The 15,902-nt window shown below is 43.3% G+C and overlaps 3 protein-coding genes across 5 annotated transcripts in view; 2 read left to right on the top strand and 1 right to left on the bottom strand.

Moving 5' to 3' along the window:
• Positions 1-154: 154 nt before the first annotated feature.
• Positions 155-15,902, bottom strand: part of LOC135093713 (uncharacterized) — a 51,862-nt gene continuing 36,114 nt past the window's right edge. For both annotated transcript variants that reach the window (XR_010263469.1, XM_063993244.1), the window contains exons 2-3: positions 8,439-8,651; positions 155-1,654 (exon numbers count right to left, since the gene is read on the bottom strand). Coding sequence is in view for 1 of the 2 variants with exons in the window: in XM_063993244.1 (XP_063849314.1) it covers positions 1,260-1,654; positions 8,439-8,651 (608 nt within the window). In the remaining variant the exon portion in view is untranslated. The remainder of the gene's footprint in view (positions 1,655-8,438; positions 8,652-15,902) is intronic.
• LOC135093528 (class E basic helix-loop-helix protein 22-like) lies at positions 3,095-8,257 on the top strand. Its single transcript, XM_063992845.1, is given in 3 exon segments — positions 3,095-3,863; positions 5,674-6,267; positions 6,269-8,257. Coding segments are annotated over 2 exon segments (957 nt in total). The 5' UTR covers positions 3,095-3,863; the 3' UTR covers positions 6,632-8,257.
• Positions 14,029-15,902, top strand: part of LOC135093712 (uncharacterized) — a 32,920-nt gene continuing 31,046 nt past the window's right edge. For both annotated transcript variants that reach the window (XM_063993242.1, XM_063993243.1), the window contains exon 1: positions 14,029-14,363. The gene's annotated coding sequence lies outside the window, so the exon portion shown is untranslated. The remainder of the gene's footprint in view (positions 14,364-15,902) is intronic.

Genomic DNA, 15,902 nt, shown 5'->3' with positions numbered 1-15,902 from the left:
ATCAGTGCGTCCACCATCACATTCAACCACACCATAACCAATCATCATACTTAGCCACACTTCGCGGTCCCAGTGTTACACATTCCACAGGTTCAATGCTCTTTAAAGGAATAAAGGATAACACTAACCAGCAGGATAAAGCAAACACTAATCAGCATAAGCATAGCATTATTTAACATTTTTTTAAATACAAGTAAAACTGTGGTTTGCATGTATAAAAGTTTAAAATAAGTAAAAAAAAAAAAAAAAAAAAAAAAACATGAACGTTAGGCGTGGATAACAAAGCAGAGGAGGTAAATCTTCATGATACTGATAAAATGACACCAACTCAATACATTCAAGCATCAACGCTCTACCCAACACCTGGCAAGAGTGTGAACAGCTGATAAGCCAACCTACGTAGATCAAGCATCTGAGAAGCTGACGATAATCTAAAATAAATAAACAAATAAGTAAATCAATAAAAAAAAGTCAATAATAAAAGATAATAATAATAATAATAAATAAGATTAAATAAATAAATAAATAAATAAATAAATAGTAATAATAATAACAATAATAATAATAATAATAATAATAATAATAATAATAATAATAATAATAATAATAATAACAATAATAATAATAATAATGATAATAATAATAATAATAATAATAATAATAATAATAATAGTACTGAATAATGCAGTGCACATAAACAAAGAGTGTGGTTCAAGTCAGCGTTCATAGATGGTTCATACTCCCCTCAGTTGTTCTCCGAAGGCCACAAGTACTATTAGTAAGGCTCTCATACTGTTTCCCCACTGATGAAGTTGAATCACTATTAAAATATCACTACAGTCATTGCCACTCTTGAAAATACCTCTAATCATTGAACTGCCTGTAACTGCAAAGACTTCATGTATTGCGCCTAGTGTTGCTTGTCCCAGTGAAAGGGTTCAAGGGAGCAGAGGTGAGACGACGCGGCGTTTGGTAATAAAGGCCCTCGAGATGAACAGACTAAGGGGCAACACAGCGCTATGACACAGGACTGACAAGCCACAATAAACGGAAAATAATCACGGTACTGACTGACAAAATAAAGTACTTGGGTGTGTTTATAGATGACAAAAGCAACTACTAAGAGAGAAAGAAAGAGAGAGAGAGAGAGAGAGAGAGAGAGAGAGAGAGAGAGAGAGAGAGAGAGAGAGAGAGAGAGAGAGAGAGAGAGAGAGCACTAAAACTAGCAAACTTAGCTGTTGTCAAGCGCTGAAACAAAATTATAACTGATAAAGGGTAGTGGACACATGCTTCCTCTTATGTGTAGCATTCCTAAAGCCGCAGCAGCAGGAGCAGCAGGTAAGGTCCTTTATGAACCTCCGTACTTTTTGTTCAATTCGTGTATAGGCCAAATACTCTGGGCTTTCATTTAGGCAATGAGAAAGCTCCTGGTGAAACATTTCTGATCTTGCCTTTGCATTTGCTTCATCCCTTTCGGCAGACTGAACCGCGATGTTCATCATCCTTAGACTCTCCTTGAAATGATTGGCTTCCTCCTTCGCTGCCTGAAGGTTTTGATAGCTGACCGGGCCACTCTGGCCATGGCTCAAGGTTTGCTGGCGGTAGTACTGCTGGTGCTGGTGTTGAGGTTGGTAGAGTTGTTGCTCACCCCCACCTGAAGGATCACAAGTAAATGAGATACATACTCGTATTAATTTCTAGACCGGTCTGTCTCACTCCGATAAATTAAATTTTATATATATATATATATATATATATATATATATATATATATATATATATATATATATATATATATATATATATATATATATATATATATATATATATATATATATATGCATGCATGTATGCATGTATGTATGTATGTAAATTTACTTATTTATTTATTATGATTAGTAACACTGTATTTCCCTTCTTGCATACGCTATCACCGTCACCATCATTTCTTTCATTATCCTGGATTGACTAGAAGAAAACAAAATATGGAAAGAAACAATGAGAGAGAGAGAGAGAGAGAGAGAGAGAGAGAGAGAGAGAGAGAGAGAGAGAGAGAGGACTTAAGCCTTCACGTTACGTTATCGCACGCCTCTTCATTAATTACTTTGGTTTTCAGGAATGCATTTTAATCATGATATTTTTCACTGTTACTAAACCACGCCTCTCTCTCTCTCTCTCTCTCTCTCTCTCTCTCTCTCTCTCTCTCTCTCTCTCTCTCTAGCTAGTATATGAAATTAATTCACGTTTATAGTTGTTTTTTTCTTACCATTTATCTTAATATCTGCAAAGGCAATTTTCCAAGTGTTTGTTTTCTATAGTTACTTTCTTCTCTCTCTTCTCTTATTCACGCATCGCAGCCCGTACAAGTCTCACATCAAGGGGCAGGATTGGTCGCAGAGCTGAGATGGGGAAAACACGAAACGAGAGGAAGGGAAAGAGGACAGGACCATGTTCTGAAACACTTCTGGGCCGCACCTCCACTACATTCAAAGGGCTTTAATTCAAGTTACACGGGTTTTTTCAGGGTGTTTTTATTTTTTTTTATTTTTTTTTATGATTCTAATGACAGTTTAACCAAATTTCTATATTGTTAACAGGAAGAGAGAGAGAGAGAGAGAGGAGAGAGAGAGAGAGAGAGAGAGAGAGGAGAGAGAGAGAGAGAGAGAGAGAGAGAGATCTTCATTCTGCTCTTTACTTCCCATGACAGTCACTTCAGCACAGTCAGTAACACAAATTACAGTCCACGCAGCCCCGGGCCAGCCATGCCAGCGATGCCATCTTCCTCACAATCACACCCTCATAGCCAGGCCTGCTTCACCGTCAGCCTCCCATCTTCGCCTCCCTCCCCTCGGACATGGCGCTCCCTCCCCTTCTGCAGCCATCTAAGAGGTGATTTATTCCTTAATCTGTCGTGAAAAGGAAAGAAAAATACATATACGTACGCAAAATATAACTTATTTCAAGATTCTCTCTCTCTCTCTCTCTCTCTCTCTCTCTCTCTCTCTCTCTCTCTCTCTCTCTCTCTCTCTCTCCTGTGTTTCCCTTCTGGCTGCGCAAAGTTCCACTGCACACATGTCGCATCTCTATTGGCTGGCAGGTGATCGATACCCGACCAATGCGAGGCGCGGAAGGGTGAAGGTGACGCTGTGATTGGTCAAGAGGATCCTGCGCCCTGGCCGACTTTCGCGCCTGTGTGTCGTGATTGGCTGGCTGGATGGGAGGTGCAAAAACAGGGCCGGGTGTGGTGTTGGAGTGAGGAGACAGATGGAGGAGGAAGTACAGGCGGTCGTACCCTCTTGCTCTCTACATACGTATCCATCAGGAAAGTGAGACATAGAAACAGACACACAGACACACGGACATGGCCTGTATCCTCCGCCAGCACAGCCACTTACCTAATTAATCACATTACCTGCTGATTACCTCCAAAGTGACGGGAAGCGAGTGAAAAAGTGTACCAGAGAGAGATCAAAGGAATGGTGAGTGAGTGACAGGAATACTAGTGTTTTTTTTTTCCCCGTTGAAGAAGAAAATAAAAAGAAAGAAGGTGCGATAAATGAAGAATTAGTGACAGTGAAATAACTGGTGAAACGTTACTGACGGAAGACGAGGAGGAGGGGGAGGAGGAGGAGGAGGAGGAGGAGATAGGGCTATACAAGAAGAACAAAAAGAAGGAAAAAAAAAGAAAAGAAAAGAAAAAGAGACAAAGAGATTTTCCCTCCTCTCTTTTTCTTTCTCTCTCTCTTTACGGTGGAAGGACTGAAGAACACGAAAACGAAAATAAAGAAGGAAAGAAAAGGAGAAACAGAGAGATATTTTCCTCTCTCCTACTTTACTGTGGAATCTTAGACGTCAGGTATAGTGTATGTGACAAACTGTTGTTGTTGTTTTTCTTGTAATGCTCGTAAGGCAGAAATTGTAGCAGTGGACAGGCGTTAGAAGCATAATTATCCACAAGTATGGCAGGCATGTACAAGTATGGTGGCTAGGTAGTGGTACTGGCCGGGGTGGGTTGAGAAGTCATGAAATAACGAAGTAATCTAAAGCCGAGTGCCAAGCGGAGTGCCAAATAGTGACACTTCTGAGGGCATGCTACGACCTCTGCAGCACCCTACTCCTACGCGGGCGAGTCAGCATTGCAGTGGGCAGCGGCTGTGGGTGACGACGCGGCCACACGAGAACAGCAGTGTGTGTGTGTGTGTGTGTGTGTGTGTGTGTGTGTGTGTGTGTGTGTGTGTGTGTGTGTGTGTGTGTGTGTGTGTGACCTTGATGGGAATTTAAAGAAAAGTGTGAACTGGAGGTGATCGCCGTAATGGTAGCCAGTGCATTCAGTTATCGAATCACTTCGTTACTGTCCTCCTCTCTCTCTCTCTCTCTCTCTCTCTCTCTCTCTCTCTCTCTCTCTCTCTCTCTCTCTCTCAGGTCCGTATTTTGAAACACTTCTGCGCCGCACCTCCACTACTTTCAAAAGGCTCTAGTTGAGGTGAGACGGGTTTTTAAGAATGTTTTTGTGGTTCCAGTGACAGGAGAAACATTCTCTAGAATCCCTTCACTCATCTCTGTGGCCTTGGAAAATAGTCGTGGTGAGAGAGCAAAGTGTCTCTGAATATGGGTCTCAGTACTACAGGTGTCCAGTTCAGGAGGGTTACAGTGATAGGATAGTTCACTCATTATGCACAACACGCGAAACATCTTCCCTGCTCGTTCACCCAGCCGCTGCCACCACCACCACCACCACCGCGCCGCCGCCGCCGCCGCCGCCGCCGCCGCCGCCGCCGCCACCACCAGCACGTGCTCCGAACATATGTTACACTTCTAGTCGGCGTTCAAGTCTCCCAATCAATATGACTCGAGTGTGTATCCGCCGCCACCACCACCACCACCACCACCACCACCAATATACTACTTCTATAAGTACACTACTACCGTCACCACCACCACCACCACCACCACGATCCCTTGCCTATCACTTCTACTGTACAGTTCTATTGCAAAAACTTCTACATAGTACTACTGCTACTACAGTAATGATTACTTCTGCTACCACCACCAGCAGCACCACCACCACCACCACTACTACTACAACTACTACTACTATTACTACTACTACTACTACTACTACTACTGCTACTACTACTACTACTACTACTGCTACATGTACATGTACATGTAGCTACTAGAACAACAACAACAACAACAACAACAACAACAACAACAACAACAACAACAACAACAACAACAACTACAACAACAACAACAACTACTACTACTACTACTACTACTACTAGTACTACTACTATTCAAGATTCCAGTTATCATCACCACAACCACATTGCCTCGGTAGCACCATAACACCACCACACCACTACTCACGCCACCATTGTCAGCTTCACCACCAGCCGCGCAGTACCACTTCTGAGCGGTGTGCTGAGTCTCTGCAGCGTGACGGGCAAGCCACCACAACGCTACAACACCAGGCCGTGGCGTTACCTTGCCGTAGTGGGCAGGTTGTGACAGTTACATGTTAGGACAGGTTAAAGACATGATGGGTCACGGCAGATGTAAGGAATGTAAACAGGGCCAGGCGGGGTAGTAAGGCAGGTGAGGGCGAGGGTGGGCAGGGTGGGCAGGGTGGGCAGGAGGGACTGTGCTGATGCAGGTGTTATCCCGCAGATGATGATGGCGAGTAGTGCCTCGTTTCCGTATCCCGCCGTGCTGGGTGTCCAGAATATCATGGGCACAGATGCACGCCCCGCCCCGCCTCTCACTCACTCCCGCCGCTCCGTGCATGACCCGCCACACCCCTACTACCCCCGGGACTCCCACCACCCGCCGCCCAGGGACGACCACACTACCGCCCGCGACTCCACGCACGGCCTGCTGCGTCACGACTTGCTGGGGCTGAGTCGTGGTGGGGGCTCCTCTCGGGGTCTCGGCCAAGATCACGCCGGGCCTGGCGCCGTTGCCACCACGGCAGCGGCACCAGCGAGCCGCGAAGAAGTGGCATTTCCGAGGGAGGTGGGCGGCCTGCACGCCCTCGAAGTGTCGCGGTCAGGCAACATTGAGAATCAGGATCCTGCGTCACCACAGGTGAAGGAGGAGCGGGAGGGGCGGGAAGACGCGAGCGATGGTTCCGGCACAGAAGAGGACAGCGGGGCACCCGGCCGCCCGCCGCCCACGATGGGCTCCTCCGGCAGGAAGGTGCGCCAGCAGAAACACATCAGGCTTTCTATTAATGCGCGGGAACGACGACGGATGCACGACCTGAAACGATGCACTGGACGACCTGCGAGCCGTTATCCCGTACGCTCACTCACCTTCAGTCCGGAAGTTGAGCAAGATCGCAACGCTGTTGCTCGCCAAGAATTACATCATGATGCAGAACAATGCCATTGAAGAGCTGCGCCGCGCCGTCACCTATCTCAATCAGCCAGGTGCACATCTGCCCCATTTACCGCCCGCCCTCGCTTTCGACACTGGTGCTGCCGCAACTGCCGCAGCCGCGCTTCCCGCTGACCAGACTGCCTTTCCAAGACTGTCTGCCCCACAGCAGTCGGCAGCAGCGGCAGCGGCAGCGGCAGCAGCCAATACCCAGAGGTCCGCCAAGCTGCAGGAAGCGCCCTTTCCTTGACCACTCGTCAGCCTATAAGACTCCGTCTTAACGGGAGCATAGCAGCGGCGGCGGCGGCGACGGCGGCAGGGCGCTCCCAATCTTCAGTCAGGTCGTGCACCCGCCGCCCTTCTCGCATGTTGACAGGCAGTGCTGAACACACACACACACACACACACACACACACACACACACACACACACACACACACACGATACTAAGCGGACATGTTTATGAAAGCGTCTGCAATGCACAAGCTGACTTGGAAGACCATCGTTCACTTAAAGAGAATTTCTGCTTTGCCTGACGAAGACGTGATAACAGAGTCTTCAAATGTGCCGAAGAGAGTACAGTGAACCTTGCCCTACCTGATGTATTTGTGTTTGCGTGACAGGTGATAAGTGGATGCTTTTTGTGAACTAATAAACATATTAAACATGCCATAAGTTCTTACACGTGTGAAGCAACAGGACAACTATATGTAGATAGCAGGAGAACATGAACGAAATATACGTACAAGTGAATGACAAGGAGGAAAAAAAAAAAAAAGTGACGAGAGAGATGCAATGAATAAAATAATTAAAAAATAAAGAATAAATTGCAGTGAACAGTGAAAAGATGAATGGTGATAAAAATCTGAATGAAAACAAAAGGGCAAATGAAAGGTACATGGCAGATGATAAATAAATAAAAAAAAAAATCACAAAAATTAAGAAAAATAAGTGAGAAACGATACATGAAGCATAAAATTAGTGAGTGTGCAAAGAAAAGAAGTGATGGAGAAAAATAAAGGAAGACATTGACGAAGCCACTTAGGCTAATTAATTTAGTGTTAATATGAATACATAACAAAAAAAAAAAAAATACGATAAAATGAAAAGAAATGCAGAAAAAAAGCATGAAAAAATTAAAAGAAAAAGGAGGAAATTGCTCGTAAAAAACAAACCAAAAGGAAATAACTGACAACAACAACAACAACAACAACAACAACAACAACAACAACAACAACAACAACAACAATAATAATAATAATAATAATAATAATAATAATAATAATAATAATAATAATAACAACAACAACAACAACAACAACAATAATAATAATAATAATAATAATAATAATAATAATAATAATAATAATAATAATAACTGCAAGTATGGAAGTGGAATATCTACTTGAAAATCAAACGATAATTGATTTTTAATGCTTCATCTTAGTCTCGACCAGGATTTAGTTACTTCGAATCAGCAACACTTGAATCTAATGTGTGTGTGTGTGTGTGTGTGTGTGTGTGTGTGTGTTAGGCAATAAACAAGCACATATGTATATCATCTAGATTTATGCTTAAAATAAATATAAGAACATTACAATAAAGTAATTATAATATTGTAAAACTAGTCATATATGTATGTATGCATTTATTTATTATGTATATATGTTTTTATGTGCTATGTGTGTATGTACTACGTATTCCCTTCATGTAAGATCCTACTGGAAGCATGTGTGTGTGTGTGTGTGTGTGTGTGTGTGTGTGTGTGTGTGTGTGTGTGTGTGTGTGTGTGTGTGCATATATTCGCCGTGTCATCTGTGTACGTAATAATGATTCACATATGTACGTTTTCTGTCAATAAAGTCATCGCTGTGCAGCTTTTCTTTCTTTGCTTCTGTAAGTGTGTGTGTGTTATGTACTGTAGCAAGAGGCGAGAGAGAGAGAGAGAGAGAGAGAGAGAGAGAGAGAGAGAGAGAGAGAGAGAGAGAGAGAGAGAGAGAGAGAGAGAGAGAGAGGGGGGTGGTGATGATCTTAGTGAGTAGCAAGAGTCCACACACCTGCCGCAGGGGAAGGCTGCGCCCTGGCGAAGAAAGGCGACGGCTGCTGCAGGAGTGAGGGATGGCTGGCTGGGGCTGCTGCGTCGCCTTCTGGCGGGCAGTGCTTATGTTGAGGAGTGGCGTTGGTGGTGGGGTCCATCTCTTGATTCATTTTTCTTTCTTTCTTGCTTGACTTCCTCCCTGTGTTACTGTCGGCCCGTGCTCCGCTGTGTCCTGCAGCAGAATGAATACAAGTTGGTGTGTTTTATCCTTATAAATTATATACATATATAAATCGAGTTGGCAATGATGAAGTTTTTATTTACGATCCCGGACGTTCGTATTTCACAAGAAGCTGCTGTGACGTATACGGCAGCTTCCTGTGAAGTACGAACGTTCGGGATCATAAATAAAAATTTCATCATAGCCAACTCGCTGTTCAGCTGACATATAATACTCGCACTTATAGTCTAAGAGTCATTTCCAGAGTTTCAGCTGCCTGCCTACCCTGGCAGGCACCAGGGTAGGTAAAAAAAGTATGGCATCACTAGCCTGGGTTCTACATCTGCTATGAACATCGTATGTAAGAGCTGCACACACAGCGTGTTGAAAGGGTGCCCGGACACTTCGTCGCCGGACACTTCGTCGCCAGACATTTCGTCAAAACAGACATATCGTCGCCGGACGATTCGTCGAATGGATGTCTAGTCGAACAGCCTTTTGTCGAACGGTCGTTTCGTCACGAACGATTGTTTAGTTGCTTAAATGTATTGTTGAAAGCGACCAACCAGGCAATCTCTCTCTCTCTCTCTCTCTCTCTCTCTCTCTCTCTCTCTCTCTCTGTATATATATATATATATATATATATATATATATATATATATATATATATATATATATATATATATATATATATATATATATATTAAAATTATAATCGTGAAAGAGAGAGAGAGAGAGAGAGAGAGAGAGAGAGAGAGAGAGAGAGAGAGAGAGAGAGAGAGAGAGAGAGAGAGAGAGAGAGAGAGAGAGAGAGAGAGAGAGAGAGTTTTTACTTCAGATTTTTAAAAAGGAACTTTAACATATTAAAATAAACGCAATAAATAAAAATTGTTGAACATTTTTATTTGATGATTAACATTGGTTCAGTTGAAATATAAAATACATTTTATTAAAATAGATATAAAACTTACAAATTCTGTGCAATAGCTTGTAGGTACTGTGGTCTATCTCCGCTTGCATAGTCATCCGTGAGCTTTTTTAACCGTTTATTAACAACTGCGTACTTCTTTTTAAGTGTTTCTAGGCACAATGCCGCATAAAGCTTGTTGTGTTGTTAGTTCCCAGTCATTTTGCTCCTTTTTCAGTTTGGTCATAAGGCGAGATAAATTTGATAAGGCGAGATAAATTTAATAAGGCGAGATAAATTCATTCGTTGTTGAAATGCGCGGTGCCAACCTTCAACAGAATTATTTGTGCGTGGTATTCCTAGCAAGGTCTTTTCTCTTACATTCCATAAGGAGATATCAAAACTTAGACGGCGTCGCCTTGCCCTTTGTACAGCACCTGACTAAGTAGTCTCAGAGCAGACGAGAAATTCTCCAAGGACTTCATCTGTTTCCTCATCTAATTCATTAAATACGTCTATGACATCCTCCTTTGGAACAAACGCCAGTGCTGTAAGATTATTTATTAGGAAAGCTTTCCTTGGCTTATTATGCCAATTTTGCAGGCCACATGCCAAAATTTTTCTCTAAAGGCATTGACCGGAATGAAAAAAAAAAAATCCAGATGTATGCGAGTTAGGAACATTTTAGTGTACTACTTATTGCAGCTTCTTCAAAATCAACAGTTATTGCATTAGGCTCCACAACACGCGTTTCTTTAAGTTTAGAAAATATCGTATCATGTGTTTCTTGAGTTTTAGATTTCGTAATGCAGTACACAAGTGAAACAGTGTGGTCTCCTCCAAGGAGAGCATGGATGGTGCGGAGAACACCATCAGGAGCATTATGAACGCACCGCCACAAAACCAGTGAATATTTTTTGTCAATAAATCGGGATTAGTGTCAGTTGCCATTAAAACGATATTTTCCTCTTCGACTAAAACAAATCTCTCCCCTCTTAACGAAACCCTAAGTCTGTTAATTCGTTCCCATCTGTGAATTTCCTTTGTCTTCTCATCATTCTGCTAAGACTTTCTTTTTTTGGGAAGAGATCCAGGTGCTTCTAAGGGAAAATCAGATATGCAGTTCTGAATTATAGTTGTTACCGCCAAGCGGGTGAAAGAAGTTGTTGTTGTGCAAGCGAGTTTGCCAATGAGGAAGGAAAGGACCTGGAGGTCAGGGCCTAAGTTAGGGAATTTCTTGTAGGGTCGGTGTTGAGGCAGTGTTGATGTAAGGAGATGAAGGATGCTTGTCATGACATGAGGCTAAGATGAGGCCGGCCTTATCGCCGTTGCTAATGGATAACGATGGACAGGGTAGGAACCCAGGCAGTAACTGAGGACGATAGGAACACTGTGCTGAGGACACTCGTGCAGGGAAGACGTATGTTGCTGCAGAGACACAAGTAGATGGACCTGCCTGGAGCACCTGTGAGAAAGGGCGTGCGCGTTACTTAACGATTACCTCAAGACCCAAACACGTAAGTGTAACAACTGTCTGTGTAAGAATACATTATCCTATAAGTAACGTGTAGAATCATACCTGTATTACACACATTATTCGTATAGAGTATTGTCTATGATCATTAATGTATGTCTTCAGGTTTTGACCGAATTCAAGCGGATCCAACCGGATTCAATCGGATTCAATAAATGATTCGTGTCATCGTGTGGGTCTGAATCAACCTTCGCCGCCTGCTGGTGGTAACAATAGTACTCGTAATTTCTTCAGTATTAGAGGCTCGTTCCCTCACCTTCTGTACTGTCTTGAGTACAACAACTCTACTGGCATCTGGTGGGTGAGAATGTGGCAGTGGACCACCTTGCAGTATATCATTCTCTGTCTTACGTCGCCCTCCTCATCTCCCTCTTTCTTCGCATTTCCAGTAGGTAATGGTATCCCTCATTTCTCCGACACAGCTCGCATTTCTCACACCCGACCTTGTTTTCAATCTACCTTTGACAAGTTTGACCCCGTTACTTCTTGTCCTTTGTTGATTACCAACCCTAAGAATTCCGTTTATATCACCCTTGTTATATATTTCTAGTCATTCTCTTCTCTACTAACTCTAACAGGCCTCCCTGTATCCCTTTTATCTGACAGAACTGTACAGCAAGGTAGAGATTATGTCTAACTCGCTGTGGGACCCTGCATGCTGAAGACAAGATGAAAGCCTGTGAACATATGGAGCTACATTCAAAATCAAGCTTCATTTCTTTTCCTTCTTTGCACGTGAGCATCATGACCACGTCGCCTCAAGATCGTTCTGTTGAGTCTCTCAGGAGGATTACAGCGGAGTTACTCATGTGCTTGTTGGCTGGTCTTTTACAGATGTTCGTGTTGATAATATAAGTGCTTGTTTATTTTATGCGTCTGTGTTAAGATTTTGTATATTTGCGTTAGGAGTCTAATGTGTTCGTCCTTAGTAGTGTTTGTGTTAAGTGTTTTGATTTACTTATGTTTTAGGTTAAGGTCTTGAACGATCGTGTTTGCCTGTGTGTGGGAAAGGTTTCAAGTCGTTACTTTGACTTTCTACTTGTTAGGTTAAGATTTTTACGTGCTGGCCTTTGATTGTGTCTGTACCACGGTATTACGTGTTTATTTTTACCTCTGCTTCATGCGCTTAGAGAGAGAGAGAGAGAGAGAGAGAGAGAGAGAGAGAGAGAGAGAGAGAGAGAGAGAGAGAGAGAGAGAGAGAGAGAGCTGGAACCACCGCCACAAACGAACAGCGAGGACATCTATTTGAATACCCACAACTGAAACCTTAATTGGCCTTGAGTGTGTGTGTGTGTCTGTGTGTGTGTGTGTGTGTGTGTGTGTGTGTGTTTCCAGCTGTCTCTGTCTAACAAACATCGTCTTGCTTTTTTTTCTTAGTACTTGTTTTGAAATGTTCCCTTCTTTATCCTATATCCGTGTTGTACTGTGGCAGAGAGAGAGAGAGAGAGAGAGAGAGAGAGAGAGAGAGAGAGAGAGAGAGAGAGAGAGAGAGAGAGAGAGCTAAGGAGGGAAAAGGAACACTAGGGAGAGAGAGAGAGAGAGAGAGAGAGAGAGAGAGAGAGAGAGAGAGAGAGAGAGAGAGAGAGAGAGAGAGAGAGAGAGAGAGAGAGCTAAGGAGGGAAAAGGAACACTAGGGAGAGAGAGAGAGAGAGAGAGAGAGAGAGAGAGAGAGAGAGAGAGAGAGAGAGAGAGAGAGAGAGAGAGAGAGAAAGGGAGACAGGGAGAGGCAAAAAATGGTCAATAATATTGGCAACACTTCATTTTCGTAATCGCCTTTGGTCTCCCCCCGTTCTGATTTATTCTCTCTCTCTCTCTCTCTCTCTCTCTCTCTCTCTCTCTCTCTCTCTCTCTCTCTCTCTCTCTCTCTCTCTCAGGCGGTTAACTTTACATAAATTGAGAGAGAGAGAGAGAGAGAGAGAGAGAGAGAGAGAGAGAGAGAGAGAGAGAGAGAGAGAGAGAGAGAGAGAGAGAGAGCAATCAATTGATGCATTCACACCGAAATCCTATTAATCCGATAAGAAATTGCTGGCTGTTTGTGTGTCTGCTAATAATGTTGGATAGCTCTCTCTCTCTCTCTCTCTCTCTCTCTCTCTCTCTCTCTCTCTCTCTCTCTCTCTCTCTCTTAGGAACAAGTTTCATTAAGCTAAAAAATATTGATAGTACTTGTACCTGTGAAGTATTTTGTCACTGACTTCTACATCCGTTCACTACTTTGCCTGTATGAGAGAGAGAGAGAGAGAGAGAGAGAGAGAGAGAGAGAGAGAGAGAGAGAGAGAGAGACCCAGATGTTAAGACGGGAGTGGCATAATCCATCCTCTCTCTCTCTCTCTCTCTCTCTCTCTCTCTCTCTCTCTCTCTCTCTCTCTCTCTCTCTCTCTCTCTCTCTCTCTCTCTCTCTCTCTCTCTCTCTCTCTCTCTCTCTCTCTCTCTCTCTCTCTCTCTCTCTCTCTCTCTCTCTCTCTCTCTCTCTCTCTCTCTCTCTCTCTCTCTCTCTCGATCAATTATTGCGTCATCGATCTTCTTTTGTTTCACACATGAGGAAGTTCCGATCCCGGGGGAGTTAGTGTGTTACGTTCGCTAAAATCTCATTATATATTCATTTTGTTCTCTCTCTCTCTCTCTCTCTCTCTCTCTCTCTCTCTCTCTCTCTCTCTCTCTCTCTCTCTCTCTCTCTCTCTCTCTCTCTCTCTCTCTATCTCTCTCTCTGAAATCGTTTGCTTATGGCGCAGTTCTTGTTCTAATGTTAAAAGGCCAGTAGAGGATATTTGGTAAATCAACACATTCGGCGTTTTCCGTGAGTGAGGGATTCCCTCGCGCATCGTCTTTTTTTTTTTTTTTCTTCATAGCATCTGAAGGAAAAATAAAACATAATTAGATAAAGTTAAAGTGTGCTACAAGTGCCTCGATTATATGTGTGTACAAGCCCAAGTAAGCCCTGCCAGTAAGCCTCAGACAGGCGGCGTGTTGTGCTTGACTATCTCCCAGCCAGTCCCACCTCCGACTTGTTGTACTGCAGCCGTTCTCCTTTCTCCTGTCCCACTGTAAACATGGGAACGACTTGTCGGTCTTGTTGGGGGAAAAGGATGCTTCAAGAAGTAAAGAGAACAAAATCCAGTTTCATACATCGTCTCGTGTGAACACAAATAGGCAAGGTGCTTGGGCGAAGCGATGCCCAGTACTGTGATGTGCAGGGCCAGCAGAGTGGAGATGTTGTCAAGCGAGGAGGGAAACAGGCCAGCACTGACGGGAGAAACTCAAAGCAGAAGGGAAGGTCATCAGCGATGTAAGTATTCAGCAGAGAGAGAGAGAGAGAGAGAGAGAGAGAGAGAGAGAGAGAGAGAGAGAGAGAGAGAGAGAGAGAGAGAGAGAGAGAGAGAGAGAAAAGCCTCTTGTTAAATTCATAATGCATACAACGCGACCTTGCAATCTGGTGGTTGCAGTCAATGTTTTGTTTTCTTATTTTTTGCCTTCTTTTTTTATGTAGGAGGGACACTGGTCAAGGGCAACAAAATCCAATTAGGAAAAAAAAAAAAAAGCCAATTGAGATGCCGGTCTCCGAAAAGGGTCCAAGGCGGTAGTCAAAAATTGAAGGATGTCTTGAAACATCCCTCTTGAAAGAATTCAAGTCATAGAGAGGAGGCAATACCGAAACAGACAGGAAGTTCCAGAGTTTGCCAGAGAAAGGCATGAATGATTGAGAATACTGGTTAACTCTTGCATTAGAGAGGTGGACAGAATAGGGGTGAGAGAAAGAAGAAATTCTTGTGTAGCGAGGCCGCGGGAGGAGGGGAGGCATGCAGTTAGCAATATCGGAAGAGAAGTTAGCATGAAAATACACTTGAAACACTTGAAACACTTTATTATACTTTGCATGAGTTAAAACATAGATTAAATATATTTTTGAATGGCAAAGCAGCCCATATAAAGCCGAGGCTTTTTGGGCGGTAGAAGATGGCAAGAGACGCAACATTGCGGCGATAAGAGAGAGCCTGAAGACAGTCAGTTAGAGAAAAGGAGGTGATAAGAGGAAAAGCTTTTGATTCCACCCTGTCTAAAATAAAGGTACGAGTAAAACACTCATTGGAGAGAAGCATACTCCATACATGGACGGATAAGGCCTCTGTACAGAGTTAGCAGCTGGAAGGGTGAGAAAAACTGGCAGAGACGTCTCAGAACACCTAACTTCATAGAAGCCATTTTAGCTAGAGATGAGATGTGAAGTTTCCAGTTTAGATTATAAGTAAAGGATAGACCGAGGATGTTCAATGTATAAGAGGGGGACAGTTGAGTCTTATTGAAGAAGAGGGGATAGTTGTTTGGAAGGTTGCGTCGAATTGATAAATGGAGGAATTGAGTTTTTGAGGCACTGAACAATATCAAGTTTGCTCTGCCCCAATCAGAAATTTTAGAAAGATCAGAAGTTAGGCGTTATGTGGCTTCCCTGCGTGAACTGCTTACTTCTTGAAGGGTTGGACGTCTATGAAAAGACGCGGAAAAGTGCAGGGTGGTATCATCAGCGTAGGAGTGGATAGGACAAGAAGTTTGGTTTAGAAGATCATTACTGAATAATAGAAAGAGAGTGGGTGACAGGACAGAACCCTGAGGAACACCACTGTTAATAGATTTAGGAGAAGAAAAGTGATCGTCTACCACAGCAGCAATAGAACGGTCAGAAAGGAAACTTGAGATGAAGTTACAGAGAGAAGGATAGAAGCCGTAGGAGGGTAGTTTGAAAATCAAAACTTTGTGCCAGACTCTATCAAAAGCCTTTGATATGTACAAGGCAACAGCAAAAGTTTCACCAAAATCTCTAAAAGAGGAT

Source organism: Scylla paramamosain, chromosome 43 (assembly GCF_035594125.1).
Source record: "Scylla paramamosain isolate STU-SP2022 chromosome 43, ASM3559412v1, whole genome shotgun sequence".
NCBI lineage: Eukaryota > Metazoa > Arthropoda > Malacostraca > Decapoda > Portunidae > Scylla > Scylla paramamosain.
Note: the sequence above shows the minus strand (reverse complement) of the source record. Positions and strands in the feature narration are given on the sequence as shown.